This window comes from Candoia aspera, chromosome 2, assembly GCF_035149785.1.
Source record: "Candoia aspera isolate rCanAsp1 chromosome 2, rCanAsp1.hap2, whole genome shotgun sequence".
Taxonomy (NCBI): Eukaryota; Metazoa; Chordata; class Lepidosauria; order Squamata; family Boidae; genus Candoia; species Candoia aspera.
The window spans coordinates 122,113,901-122,128,211 of record NC_086154.1 but is presented as its reverse complement, the minus strand read 5'-3'; the positions used below and the strand labels follow the sequence as shown (position 1 = coordinate 122,128,211).

The following is a 14,311-nucleotide window of genomic DNA, read 5'->3' as shown; positions in this document are numbered from 1 at the left end:
TGAGAGTATACAGCCCTGCCGTACTCCTTTCCCAATCTTAAACCAGTCCGTTGTTCCGTGGTCTGTTCTTACTGTTGCTACTTGGTCGTTATACAGATTCTTCAGGAGGCATACAAGATGACTTGGTATCCCCATACCACGAAGAACTTGCCACAATTTGTTATGGTCCACACAGTCAAAGGCTTTAGAATAGTCAATAAAACAAATAGATGTTTTTCTGAAACTCCCTGGCTTTTTCCATTATCCAGCGGATATTGGCAATTTGGTCCCTAGTTCCTCTGCCTTTTCTAAACCCAGCTTGTACGTCTGGCAATTCTTGCTCCATGAATTGCTGAAGTCTACCTTGCAGGATCTTGAGCATTACCTTACTGGCATGTGAAATGAGTGCCACTGTTCAATAGTTTGAACATTCTTTCGTGTTTCCCTTTTTTGGTATGGGGATATAAGTTGATTTTTTCCAATCTGATGGCCATTCTTGTGTTTTCCAAATTTGCTGGCATATAGCATGCATTACCTTGACAGCATCATCTTGCAAGATTTTGAACAGTTCAGCTGGGATGCTGTTGTCTCCTGCTGCCTTGTTATTAGCAATGCTTCTTAAGGCCCATTCAACCTCACTCTTCAGGATATCTGGCTCTAGCTCACTGACCACACCGTCAAAGCTATCCCCAATATTGTTATCCTTCCTATACAGGTCTTCTGTATATTCTTGCCACCTTTTCTTGATCTCTTCTTCTTCTGTTAGGTCCTTGCCATCTTTGTTTGTGATCATACACATTTTTGCCTGGAATTTACCTCCGATGTTTCTAATTTTCTGGAAGAGGTCTCTTGTCCTTCCTATTCTATTGTCTTCTTCCACTTCCACGCATTGCTTGTTTAAAAATAATTCCTTATCTCTTCTTGCTAACCTCTGGAATTTTGCATTTAATTGGGGATATCTCCCCCTATCGCTGTTGCCTTTTGCTTTCCTTCTTTCTTGGGCTACTTCTAGTGTCTCAGCAGACAGCCATTTTGCCTTCTTGGTTTTCTCTTTCTTTGGGATGTATTTTGTTGCCACCTCCTGAACAATGTTGTGAACTTCTGTCCATAGTTCTTCCGGGACCCTATCTACTAAGTCCAGTCCCTGAAATCTATTCTTCACCTCCACTGCATATTCCTTAGGAATATTAGTGAGCTCATATCTAGCTGATTTGTGGATCTTCCCTAATCTCTTTAGTCTGATCCTAAACAGTGCACTAAGAAGTTCATGATCTGAACTACAGTCAGCTCCAGGTCTTGTTTTTACCGACTGTATAGATGTCCGCCACCTTTGGCTGCAAAGGATGTAGTCAATCTGATTTCGGTGTTGTCCATCTGGGGAAGTCCATGTATAAAGCCATCTCTTAGGTTGTTGGAAGAGAGTGTTTGTTATGCAGAGTGAGCTGTCTTGGCAAAATTCTATCAGCCTATGTCCTGCTTCATTTTGTTCTCCCAGGCCATGCTTACCTGTAATTCCAGGTGTCATTTGACTGCCCACCTTAGCATTCCAGTCTCCCGTGATGAAAATAACATCTCTTTTAGGCATGTTGTCCAGTAGGTGCTGCAGATCCTCATAGAACTGCTCTACTTCAGCTTCTTCAGCATCTGTGGTTGGGGCGTATATTTGGATCACTGTGATGTTAGATGGCTTGCCCTGAATTTGAATTGAGATCATTCTATCATTTTTTGGATTGTATCCAAAAAATTACCTTGCACAGGGGATCTTTCACTATCACAATTGTGTTAATAAGCTTGTTTGTGCTAAAATATGTAATACTCAACAGCTACTTGTTAAATAATTGAGTTCCAATTTGTTTCTCCACGACAAGGTAACGATCCTTTGCTGAAGACCTCACTAGCTTACTAGATATCAAAACAAACATACACAGTATAACTGGAAATGCTGATATGGGTTAGATTATTCTTGCAGGTATTGTTATAAACCACCCATCCACTAAACATCCATGGTTTCTTTAACTTGTGGTTTACTAAATAAACCACTGTGACTAGTTACACAAAACACAGAGCTAAAACCACTGAACAGCCACTGTGTCTAGCATATGTAAATCCATCAAAGAAAAATATTTCAGCAGAATTTTTAGATAGATAGATAGATAGATAGATAATTGTATTTATTAACATTTCTATGCCATTGTATTCCCAAGGGCTCACAGAGATGAGGAGGAGGAGGAGGAGGAGGAGGAGGAGGAGGATTGGTGTAATCATTATTGTTTATTCCATAGGGAGCAGCAGTCCAGCTATCCAGGTAATTACCTCTGTATTTATCCAAGGAAGCTGTACAGAACACCACACTCAGACTGGAGAAACAACTTGGAACTCAATTATTTAACAAGTAGTTGTTGAGTATTATATATTTTAGCTCAAACAAGCTTATTAACACACTTGTGAAAGGTGAAAGGTCCCCTGTGCAAGCACCGAGTCACGTCTGACCCTTTGGGGAGATGCCGCTTTCACGACGTTTTCTTGGCAGACTATAGTGGGGTGGTTTGCCATTGCCTTCCCCAGGCGTCACCTTCCCCAGCAAGCTGGGTACTCATTTTACTGACCTCGGAAGGATGGAAGGCTGAGTTGACCTGAGCCAGCTACCTGAGAATCCAGGTTCCACTGGGATCAAACTCGGGTCGTGGGGAGAGTTTCACTTACAGTACTGCCGCCTACCACTCTGAGTCACATGAGGCTTTATTACTTAGTTGTGTTTAATCCATATGTGTCAAATCTTCTAAATTCTAGCTCAGCTGCTTCATGATGAAATTGTTGTTTGTAATGCCTTTGTTCATGAAGTGGCACTGAGGTCAGTGACAGAATATAGCTGCCATTTTTCCTCATGTGTTCCTGGAGACCACTGATTCTTATGTCAGGTTTGGTGCTACTGTTTATAGATAATTGTCACTCTTTACACTTCCTACGTATAATTTTCTTCTGACTTTTCCTATTCTGTGTCTCCTCTCCCAAACTTGGGAATAAAGCTATCAATCTGGACAACCACTAGATGACAGCAAAGAGATACAGATCTGGCAGTCCTAATTGGGAGAATAGATACTCCTCTCTTAGGATATGTTCTATTTAATTGATAAAGAGAATTAAGGTATAAATGCATATATCATAATAAATAACTGAATTCACAAAACAGGTTAGACAACAGGAAAATCATGTTGGATATTTTGTAGTTTGGTATATTTTGGGGAATTCAGACATTATCTTAGAATGTTATATGAATCTGGCCATCATATTAGAGGGATGCTCAGAGTCCCTCAGAGTCCCTCTTTGGGGTGAGGTGGGCGGTAGTACAAATTTGAGAAATAAATAAATAAATAAATAAAATATTCATCTATAGTCTAGATTATTTATTTGGGCATAGCACAGCATATAAACATAGAGTATGCATAATGTTGTTGTTGTTGTTATTATTATTATTCAAATTTAATTACCCCCATCTCCCCCAAAAGAGGGACTCTGGGCGGTTTACAATAAAATCAAACTACGATCATAAACATTAAAATCTCATAAAACCAGCCACATTACAATTATTATAAAATGCAATAAATAGATATAAAATCCAAGAGGGTATAAAATTCCAAGCTGGTGGGAGGGACTCTAGGGCGCGAGCCACCCCCAAGAATGGTTACCCACTTTCCTGCCCCAGGCGAGACGGCAGAACCAAGTCTTCAGGGCCTTCAGGGCCTTATCATTAGATCATTTGGATTTTTTTTTAAAAAAAGGAAGTTACTTTGGAATAAGCTGATTGAGAGAGCAGATGCAGTGGAAGAAAGGGAACCTGTCATCTTTTTTTTTTTTCTCTTCATTGCCTCTGTAAGCATTTGCAGCCAAAACTAATCAGGTTCAGGAGTTCCATTCCCACACTTGTACAATTATAACTCCTGTGTCTTAAGAACCAATTTCCTACTTTTACACTATTGTTTTGGAACTGGTTTGTACTTTGTACAAAATTGCATAGACAAATAATTATTTTGTACAGGGATTCAGATGCTATCCAAAATATTAAAAAAAACATGAAGTACATGATTTATATAAATGTTTTTCCCCTCCAAAAACTCATGTAAGTGTTTGAAACTCCTGGATGCTACTTGAAAACATCCTGAAGGGGATACTCTGTAGTACACACTATGTGTCAGAAAATACCTTCAACTAGGATTAGAATCCTGGGAGCTGAAGCCCAACATATCCAGAGGGGTTTAGGCTGGTCTTATTGATGATCTATATAAGCATTCAGATTAAAGGGTAAAATGGGGCCATGTGTGCCTTTACTAATCTAAGTTTCTAATCAAGCATGCATGAACACAGCCAGAATGATTTGTATTCAGCAGTGTTTCTTAACCTCGTCAACTGGCTGGAGAATTCTGAGAGTTGAAGTCCACACAGCTTAAAGTTGCTGAGGTTAAGAAACACTGCTGTATACAGTATGGGCAACATTCAGTTTTTTTGAAAATTTTAAGGGCAGCCCAAAAGGATACATTGCTGCCCTTCCAACCTGTTGTCCACACTGCCATACCCTATATAACCTGGCCTGCAATCTGCCCTAAGCTTGTCTTGCTTGTTTTCCCATCTGGTACTGTACTGCTGAATGCTACTCCTCCCACACACAAGCTACAAAGGCTTTAACAAGGGTGTCCACAGGGTACGATAAAAAAAATTCAGATGGCAGCCACAACAGTGCAATTGAAGCTCTGCCTGTTTTTGACACACAATTGTGGAGCTTCGATCTTGGTTGTCATCTTGACTTTTTTGATTGCTATTTGCAAACACCGGTTCAAGGAGTTTCTCAGACAAAGACTTTGTGGGTGGCTGGGTAGGCAACTGAGCTAAGCACAGTTCCAAGGAAGCCAGCAGTCACAGTTCAGGCCTTGCCCCCACCCACTGCCTGAAGAAACTGTACTTCACTCTGCAAAATGAAAGTCAGATTTTAGAACTATTGCTGATACAAACAACCCAGAAGAAAGTAGATAGCAGGAACAGGAAGAGACTTAAGTGTATGAGTGAATGTTTTCTTGACTATGGCACAAAGACTGCAGAACTCCCCATCTACCAAGCCATCATTTGATGCTTGTGCACTGATATTGCTGTGCCTCTTATGGATGATGGTTGTTCAAATGGTTTGGAATATATTATACTAAAGTGGGGAGAAACGGACATCTTGCACAATTAGCTAATGTGTAGTAAACTCAGGGTTCCTGCATCCTAAACGCGAGAACCGAGGCTCATAACGAGGCAACAGCTCGATAGACCAAAATACCTCTTGCACCCCAGCAATGAGTTCGTGCCATTTTGCATAAATCAGCCCCTGAACCCCGTCACGTGACAAAGTACCAAGGAGGGGAAATTCCGAATACACGGACCAGATGACATAACCACGTCCTAGAACCAGGGGCGGGCCAGCCAACATAGAAGACAAGAAGCAGGTACCACGTGAAAGCAGAGTGAGTCTTGATTTGGCGTTCTTGACGTGACGCTCTTCGAACAGCGTCTCCTGTCATAGGGGCAATTGGAGGGGCGGGGATTGAGCGAGCGACCCAGGTTCTACGCAGGCGCAGAGCGGTGCGGGGCCGCTGCGGCCGCTCCCTGGCTGGCAGTGCTCGCTAAGATGGCGGATTTCCTGCCATCGCGGTCGCCGCTGTCGGGCTGCTTCCCCGGCTGCATGCTCAACAGCAGCGAGGCCGAACAGCAGCGCAAGTCTAAAGAGATCGATAAGTGCCTGTACCGCGAGAAAACCTACGTCAAGCGGCTCGTCAAGATCCTTCTGCTGGGCGCGGGCGAAAGCGGCAAGAGTACGTTCCTCAAGCAGATGCGCATCATTCACGGGCAGGACTGGGACCGGCCAGCCCGGGAGGAATTCCGCGCCACCATCTACAGCAACGTCATCAAGGGTACGGTTGGGGGGCTGCAGACGGGACGGGGATGGGGCAGGGCGGGCTGAGGCGATTCCCGTTGGAGGGGCAGCTGGCAGCAGGGCGCCTGCGGTCGGGCGACGAAGCCCGGAGAAGACAGGCGGCTTCGGGGGAGAAAGGCCAACGGTGAGGGACTGCCGAAGAAGCCCTGGAATTGGGGGATAAGCCGCTTTAGCGCCCGAAGCTCAGCGTGAAGGAGATACGCGCGGGCACTGCCGTAAAAAAAAAAGTCACGCCTTTTTTCTTCTTGAAAGCACGGTTGATGAGGCCACCTTCCGCCCGACGCTCTTTTTGTCTCGTTTCGATTCCGTTTGGCGGTATCACTTTTGAGGACCCTCGGGACTGAAAACTGCAGCGGATGCTGGAAGGGGGTAGATGGAAAGACGTAGGCTGTGAGGAGATGGGCTTCGGGGTGGGGTAGCATCCGATGGGGGCAAGAGCTAGGCAGGTGCCCCCGTCCCCGCCTCAGTTTTCGAAACGATAGGAGCGAGGAAGGGGGAGCTTCGCGAAGTTGGCATCATGTCTGGCGGATGGGGCCTGAACGGTGGCCTTTGCTTGAGGTGGAGATTCGGGAGCTGTTCAAACACGGTTTGGGATTAATGTCAGAATTGTTCTTTGTGCACTGAAAGGAGTCCTCGGTGGCTAACGGGATTGCGTTTGGGGTAGCCTTTGTGCCAGACATCCTTGTTTCTGTAAAAGTTGTAATAATCGTGCATTTTATAATGAGGCTGACTGATGGAGCCAGGAGCCTGAGGGATATATGTAGAAGAGATTAGGCATAGGTTTAGAGGCATTGTTATTGGGATTACAAAACTAGTGTGGACTGCACGTTATTGCGCCTGAGAGGTGGTTGGAATGCTGAAATGACTGGGTCTAACTCTAAGGCAGCTTTAATTTGGACATGGTGAAAATGTGTTAATACAGGAAGGTCAGTTTTCAGAGAAGGGGATGAAAATTTATAGTATCATTATAATGGATATGTATCTTTGTCTAAACCCTTATTTCATTTTAAACAAATCTTGTAGCACCATTTTGCTTTTTAAAATATTTCTTATGCATTTACATATGAGAAGAGTTGTTTAATGTAGCAATATAACTTTGCATTTTCAAATCCAGTGCTTTTAATTGAATTCTTTTTGCAAGTTAGAATCATGTAGATAATAGCTTCTATTTTTACATGATGCTATAGAACTCTGAAAAGTGCGTTTGAAAAATAAGTAGGGAGACCATATGGGGGGGGTTAAGCAAATGAGAGAATGGTGGGCATGGCACTAGTGGATGTTTTAGTTCTAATCATGCAGTAGCAATTTATAGAAATATATTCAGAAGTTTTCCGATAACATATTTCTTACTTACTGTTTTTTAATGCCAAGCAAGAAATATAAGCAACATTGCATGTCAGCTAACTTATGTTTTCTTCTATCCACCCTGTCTTAAAAATCTGGAAAATATGTAGTAACATGTAAAGGTAAAGGTTTCCCTTGACATTAAGTCCAGTCATGTCCGACTCTAGGGGGCGGTGCTCATCTCCGTTTCAAAGCCGAAGAGCCGGCGTTTGTCTGTAGACACTTCCGTGGTCATGTGGCCGGCATGACTAAACGGAACACCGTTACCTGCCCGCCGAAGCGGTACCTATTAATCTACTCACATTGGCATGTTTTCGAACTGCTAGGTTGGCAGGAGCTGGGACTAGCAACGGAAGCTCACCCTGTCATGCGGATTCGAACCGCCGACCTTCCGGTTAGCAAGCTCAGCAGCTCAGCGGTTTAACCTGCAGTGCTACCACGTCCCAGTAACATATTGTACCACAATTTAAGATTCTAGCTTAAATACACATAATTACTTGACACTAAATAATTCTAATACATCGTTCATTTTCATATTCAATTATTAGGAAATGAAGATAAAAACCAAGATCAAATACATTAATTTGTATTTGTTTTTTTATATTTTGTGGTTGTTTTAAGATCTCAGCTAGTTTAAGTATAGAGTTTGGATGATATTTCTTGGTTAATATCTTTACGTGTACATCTTAAAAATTATACATAAAGCCTCTACTAACTGATATTTTAAATTATTGGATACACTAAAAATGAACATTGTCAAACTTCTTTCTTTGATAATGGGAGAATCTGTGTAGCTAACAAAGTATAAACACAGTAAAAAGTTTTAACAAAAGAAATGGAATATGTTTTGCTACAAAAATCATCAAGACATCCCCTTTCCCTTAATTTTATTTATTTTGTAGATTTATATCCCGCCTTTCCTCCAGGAGCTCAAGGTGGCATACATAGCACTCCCTTCTCCAATTTTCCCCCATAGCAACACGGCGAGGTAGGTTGGCCTAAGAGAGTGACTCACCCCCAGATTACCCAGTGAACTTTCATGGTTGAAAATGGACTTGAACCTGGGTCTCCCCAGCTGTGTCCAACACTGTGTCTTGTGGATGAAAAATGTTGATAATACTTCCAAAAAGATAAATTATTCTTGTCTGCTGTGGTCTTGGACATTTTTTCCACTTTATGACAGTGTCAATTGATGGATAATGATAATATCAGCCTTTATGTAGTACTTTGAAGTATGTGAAGTATATTGTTTATAATCCTGTTATATTTATCATATTAATATATATATATATATATTTACATATGTAAAATGTATGCATTACCATAATGCAAGTGGTGACCTTTAGCAAAAGAGAAGTGCTAATATAAGGCTACCATCTACCAAGTCTATGACCATGGTGGACCCAGAACTTTTTGATATGTAGCTCGGTGTGTTAGCTTGTGCACTACACCAATATTTCATTTTAATCAATAAGTCTTGTACCAATTAATACACATTTTGCTTTTTAAGTTTTTACTTTTAAATATTCCTTAGGTGTTTAAACATTAAAAAAATTGTTTCAAATATAGCTGTATTTCTTTGTACTTTAAATTAAATCCAATGCATTTAATTGAACTCCTGTTGCATCTTAGAATCATGTAAAATTTAGAAATTTTGAGAGTGATTAATCTATATTTTATCATTTGCTCCTGTTTTCTGCAGCTGTTCCTCTGCTTGTTTATGAGACGTAAAGGTGCTGAATTGAATATAATAGAACCCTCAGAAGAATGTGATTAATTTTAGCTACTTTAAATGTCTGGAATTTTTTTTGCATATCTGGAAGTAAATATGATCAATGCTAAACCTTTTACTGGAAAATTAGAATTTGTAAAATGTGATTCCAAACTTGTTTGAATCAGAATGCTAAGTGTACAGATCTCAGTTCAAACTTAGAGCAGCCATCACTTACAATTTGAAGAAAGTGTTGGTAGTCAAACTTTGAAAAATTGACTGCTTTATTATTTTTTTAAAAAGTTTTAGCGATATTTAGTTTCTGCACAAGGGCTAGTGAAGTAAAAGAAAATCAGAGACCCCTGTGTATACAATCTGGTTCAGGTTTCTACAGTGGATTTGAGATTAGTTGTTAAGAGTTTGTAGTCTGCATGTATGTGTTTTTGCATTTATAATTTCTTATATTTTGGGTGAGTATATGAAGCTGTCTGTATGTATATGTCACTTTTTGCATTTTGAGGGTAACCAACTGTTAAGATGTCACTAGTATTGGAAACTAACACATAGTTTCAATTTTATTGAAGGTGTTAGAGTCCTTGTGGATGCTCGTGAGAAACTTCATATTCCATGGGGAAATCCTGCTAATCAAACAAATGGTGACAAGATGATGGCCTTTGATACCCGTTCAGAAGTGGTGCAAGGGATGGTGCAAACCCAGATTTTTTTACAGTACCTTCCAACAGTAAGAGCTTTGTGGGCAGACAGTGGTATCCAGCATGCTTATGACAGACGCAGAGAATTTCAGCTGGTAAGAGACATAACTCTTCATGTTGTTGTATTTATTGTGATAGCACAATTTACAATCTTTTATAAATGATATTGAGGTATTTTTGTGAACTTTTTATTAGATTAACATGAAATTTTAATAGTATAGCTAATGATGTAGATAAGGATGAGAACAGCAAAATTAATTTCCATAAAGCCAAGATGCAGAACTATAGCAGGGCGTAGAATTTAAATGTTGAGCTATAACCAATGTTCCGCAAGCATATTTTTGTTCAAGCAGTGAGACTTCCTATTTCCTCTCCATTCAGTTCTTGGTGCTTTCTGAGCTTGGCTGTTTTCTTGCAGATATTTCATGACCCATCTAGGTAACATTATCAGTGCGAGGAAGAGTGGTCTCTTCTGGTTGTTTATATATAATAGTTTGCCCTACCAGTCTTGGTGAGGGTATGGTTACCTCCTTGATGGTTCCTTCATTAGGGGATTGTTTCTTCCCTGGTTGTTCATCTGGTGCTGTTTCCTGATTAACTGGGTGTTGACTGCTGGAGGGGATGTCTTCTAGGCTGTTTGTTTCCTTCCCAGGTTTTTGATTGTATCTTTTAAATGGTATGTTAACATTTTGCAACACATGGACAGACTCACCTACAGTTTCAACTGAGAAATTCTTTAACATTTTAAATCATGCCAAATCCAAAAATGTTAGGGAATTCCTGGATACTTGGTACTCAGAAAAATCAGTCATCAATAGAACATATGTGTAGAATTGGGTATGATATAGGGGTAAGTATTAAGAATCCGATTTACTGTCAGAAATACACTTGCTGGTCAAGTTCCTAATCTTTATAGCAATTCTTCAAGAAAAATAATAGCTAATCATTTTAAATTACATGTGCACTGTATGTTTGATTAAAATAGATGTATGAATAGCATTAACAGGCAGAGGTTATCTGGAGATGAGTGGGAACATTTTTTCTCCAATAGGAAAAATAGGCAGAATGGTTTGAGCTTGTTATGTAATTTGTTCCCAAGCACTTAACTATGAATAATGTTACAGTTGCTGCTATAATAGTAAGCAAGAGCATGTAGGTGGTTGATTGTAGCATCTGTGCATTATACATGAAGATTTACTTTAATGGCATAGAGTATTCTTCATAATATTCTATAGTTGGGAGATTTATTGTACAAAAGCATGTAGGTTATACTGAAAGCTTGTAGTCTGTGAGTGTTGAATACATTGTTATAAATCAAATTTGCACTAGAGAACAGGAAGCAAGTTGAAAACTTGTTTCCATATCTTTAAAGGCTATATCCAGTGTTTATTGAATGTACTTCCATTGTGCAATAGAATTTCCTGGTTCTCTGCCCCCTTGGTCTGAAATTAACTTTGGAGGGTCTCCCCAAACTTGTACAGCAAGTAGCCTGATACATATTTAATGTGATTTTGTTCTCTCGTGATAGTAAGTTTTTCTGAGTGTGGATCTTTATATAGCAAGAGTTCTTATCTTTAATACATATTCTGAAAAGAGGTATGGCTGGTAGACTGAAATCCTCAATAGGAGCATTCCCCTCAAAAAATATTTTATTTTATGGTACTAGCAAACCCATATGCTGCATAGTGACAGCTGAGTAGCCAGAATAGAATTAGTGAGAATTGAGGAGCAAGAACTAGAGTACTTAAAAAGACCCACATTTTGCAGAAGTAGGAAGAATTGAAAATAAGGGAAATAACTAGGAGGAGGAAAAAAAGAAATCCAAACTATATAATGAGAATGCCCATGTTTATTGGCCATAGAATGCTGAGTGTCCTTGGGAAAATTAAAATAGAAAAGATCTATAAGAGGAAAGGGAGTATGTAGAAGATTATGGAATACTTTGGAAAGAAAAGATGGCCTGTTGACCTGAATGCTGAGCAGGAGCTAGCTACACAAGAACATTTTATGTCAGGTCCCATGTACATAGCCAATGCTCTGAATCTCTTTCAAAGGTTTGAGAATCTGCCACAAGCGTTCATTCTTCCTTTATTGGACCATGCAGTCAGATTCAATTATATTTTCTTTAGTACATATCATATCTTGAAATGATAAGCTATGTATTTCTTCTGCAAACTTTGCTCAAGCTATGGCTCATAATTTAGATTTGTCTTCTTAATGGATTTCTAGCAAATCAGAGAGCTGAAGAGGTGGGAATGCATAGGCCAAAGGCTAATTTCAGATTTTTCCTCAGGGCCAACCATGTCTGCTATATAAGAATTAAATCAGAATCAATTCTGGCTCTGAGGTGTTAAATGGGAAACAAATATCGATGTTTCACTACTATAATGCCAAACCTGGCTTTACACAAGAACTATTACTATTGTATTTTTTATATATCCACATCTATAATTGAAATGAACAGCATTGATTTTACAGCAAAAATAAGTAATTTTGGGGGAGAGTGGGATTTTGGAATTTTGAGAACATACATTGGATGCTTTCATAAAATAGCTTTCTTGGAGTGAGATGGGCAGTCACAAAACATTCATCCATCAGGAGGTAAACCTTTGAGGTATCTCCATACTACTGCTTTGGTTCTCCAGAATGTTTTCTACCACCCAGCTTACCTTTGCCTCTTTTCTGGGATATTTCTAATTGCCCACCTTATTTACTAAGTTGATGTGAGGCCTATGGATAACTTGCCTTGCAGTTGCTGGCTTTCCATGTAATTGTTTTTAAATTAAAAGTCTCTTTAAAATATCAGATAGGACCAGCATGCAAAGATAATGCCTCTGCAAATATATTGGTTCTATAAATGCCATGTTGTTTATCTTGTATTATAGTATATGTCAAAAGTGGTGTTGGACTTTTTTTTCCCTGCTAATACAGTTGTCCCACTAGAATCTTTGAAAATTTTCTGAAGTTGAAAAGGCTCCGCAGTGCCATGGGATGTGTTATAAGGAAAGCAGAATTGATTGAAATGGAATGTATGAGGGAAAGTGACTTTCTGCTTGCACAGGGTATCATTGGATCAAAACCTAAACCAACAGTATACAAAATAGATCAAAAATGAAGTGCCTTTAATGTATAAATGTGAAAATAGAAAATTAAACATTACATGGTTATATGAGGTGCTTTTGAGATAACTTGGGAAGAGGTAGCCTCTGTATTTATTGTTCTTTTAACTAACTTTACACTGGATTTGGAGTAGGTGGAGAAAAAGAAATGCAAAGCCATTTCTGTTATTGTTTGAATGATGGAAAGCAGCTTCTCCAACCTTAGTTCCTCCAGATCTCTGGTTTTCAAATCCAAAAATTACTCAGGCAGTTTGGTCATTGCTGATACTTTTGGGAGCTAAAGCCATAATTGGAAAATGTCAATTAGAAAAGGCTAGTCTACAGTTTCATGGCTCTTGAATGTTTTGACAGCCCAAACTTCTTTCCTGCTCTCTTTGCCATTTAAATGAGAACATTAATGTGTCAGAACTCTTGCTGTGGCTTGATTTAAGTATTTAAACAACTATTGGATGTAATAATGACAGAGTCCCACAAAAGTAGCTAAATGCCCTTACTAGTTTTTAAGCTTAAGACTATGAATCTTGCTTCATATTTCTGTTTAATCTGATTACTGACCTTACTTTGCTTCTACTCTGCTGCTGTACTTTACGCTTTATTTGTATTTTTTCCTAATGGAACAGCTTTGTGCATGAGTAAATGTATTAAACACCAAATTTTGAAGTGGACTTTTTTTCATTTGGAGCAGGAGCAACCTCTACATTTAGCACTACATGAGCCTATTATTTCCCTTTTCTGTGGTTTTCAGGGTCATCTTTGATAAATGATGGTTTTTTTCTCCCCAAAAAATGTTGAATTGGAAAATTTTCTGGAAAAAAATTATAAGCAAACAAATTTAATTTATGTAGAATAATTTTCCTCATATGGTGGCATGTGGAAATTTTCCAAGGAAGTAAAATGCTAGAAAATTTTCCAACTGCATTACTGCCATTGACCATGATTTCTGGAAATTGGCATTACATGTTTATGCCTTTTTAAAATGGGAAACAGGTAAGTATATCACAGTTAAAGCAACAACGAAACAAACAACAAAGAAATATCTAAAGCTTCCCCTAATTCCAACCTACTTGCATGTGTGAAATGGCTACTTATCAGTCCTTAGTGCCCCCTCCCCCAATAATGTGAATTATTTTAAAATATGAGTAGTAAGTCAGATTTCCTCAGCAATATGCTCTGGTCCCATCAGATGCAGTGTATGAACTGCAGCAGTGTATATGAAAATAAAGAAGTTCTGATGTTTTGGTGCTATCCCTTACTAATGCAATCTTAAGAATTGTTTGAAAGCCAAATAATTTCCTAAATAAATGCAAGTTTTAAAAAACGATTCTTGCCAAAACAATGGAATTGTTCGTCCCAATCTATATTATCTTAGGCAAGTTGAATGTTTTTATTATGAAACAGTATCAGCCTACTTAACTGTGAACAACAGTGGGAAAATTTTCCATTAACCATGTATTCAGTTGCTGACCTTTCATTTGTCACT

At 39.2% G+C, this 14,311-nt stretch overlaps 1 protein-coding gene across 2 annotated transcripts in view; it reads left to right on the top strand.

Moving 5' to 3' along the window:
* Nucleotides 1-5,572: 5,572 nt before the first annotated feature.
* Nucleotides 5,573-14,311, top strand: part of GNA13 (G protein subunit alpha 13) — a 40,432-nt gene continuing 31,693 nt past the window's right edge. Inside the window, exons 1-2 of one of the 2 annotated variants that reach the window (XM_063293468.1) lie at nt 5,573-5,921; nt 9,584-9,807. In XM_063293468.1, the coding sequence (XP_063149538.1) occupies nt 5,639-5,921; nt 9,584-9,807 (507 nt within the window). In that variant the 5' untranslated portion in view covers nt 5,573-5,638. The remainder of the gene's footprint in view (nt 5,922-9,583; nt 9,808-14,311) is intronic. The other variant, XM_063293469.1, reaches the window with a different exon arrangement.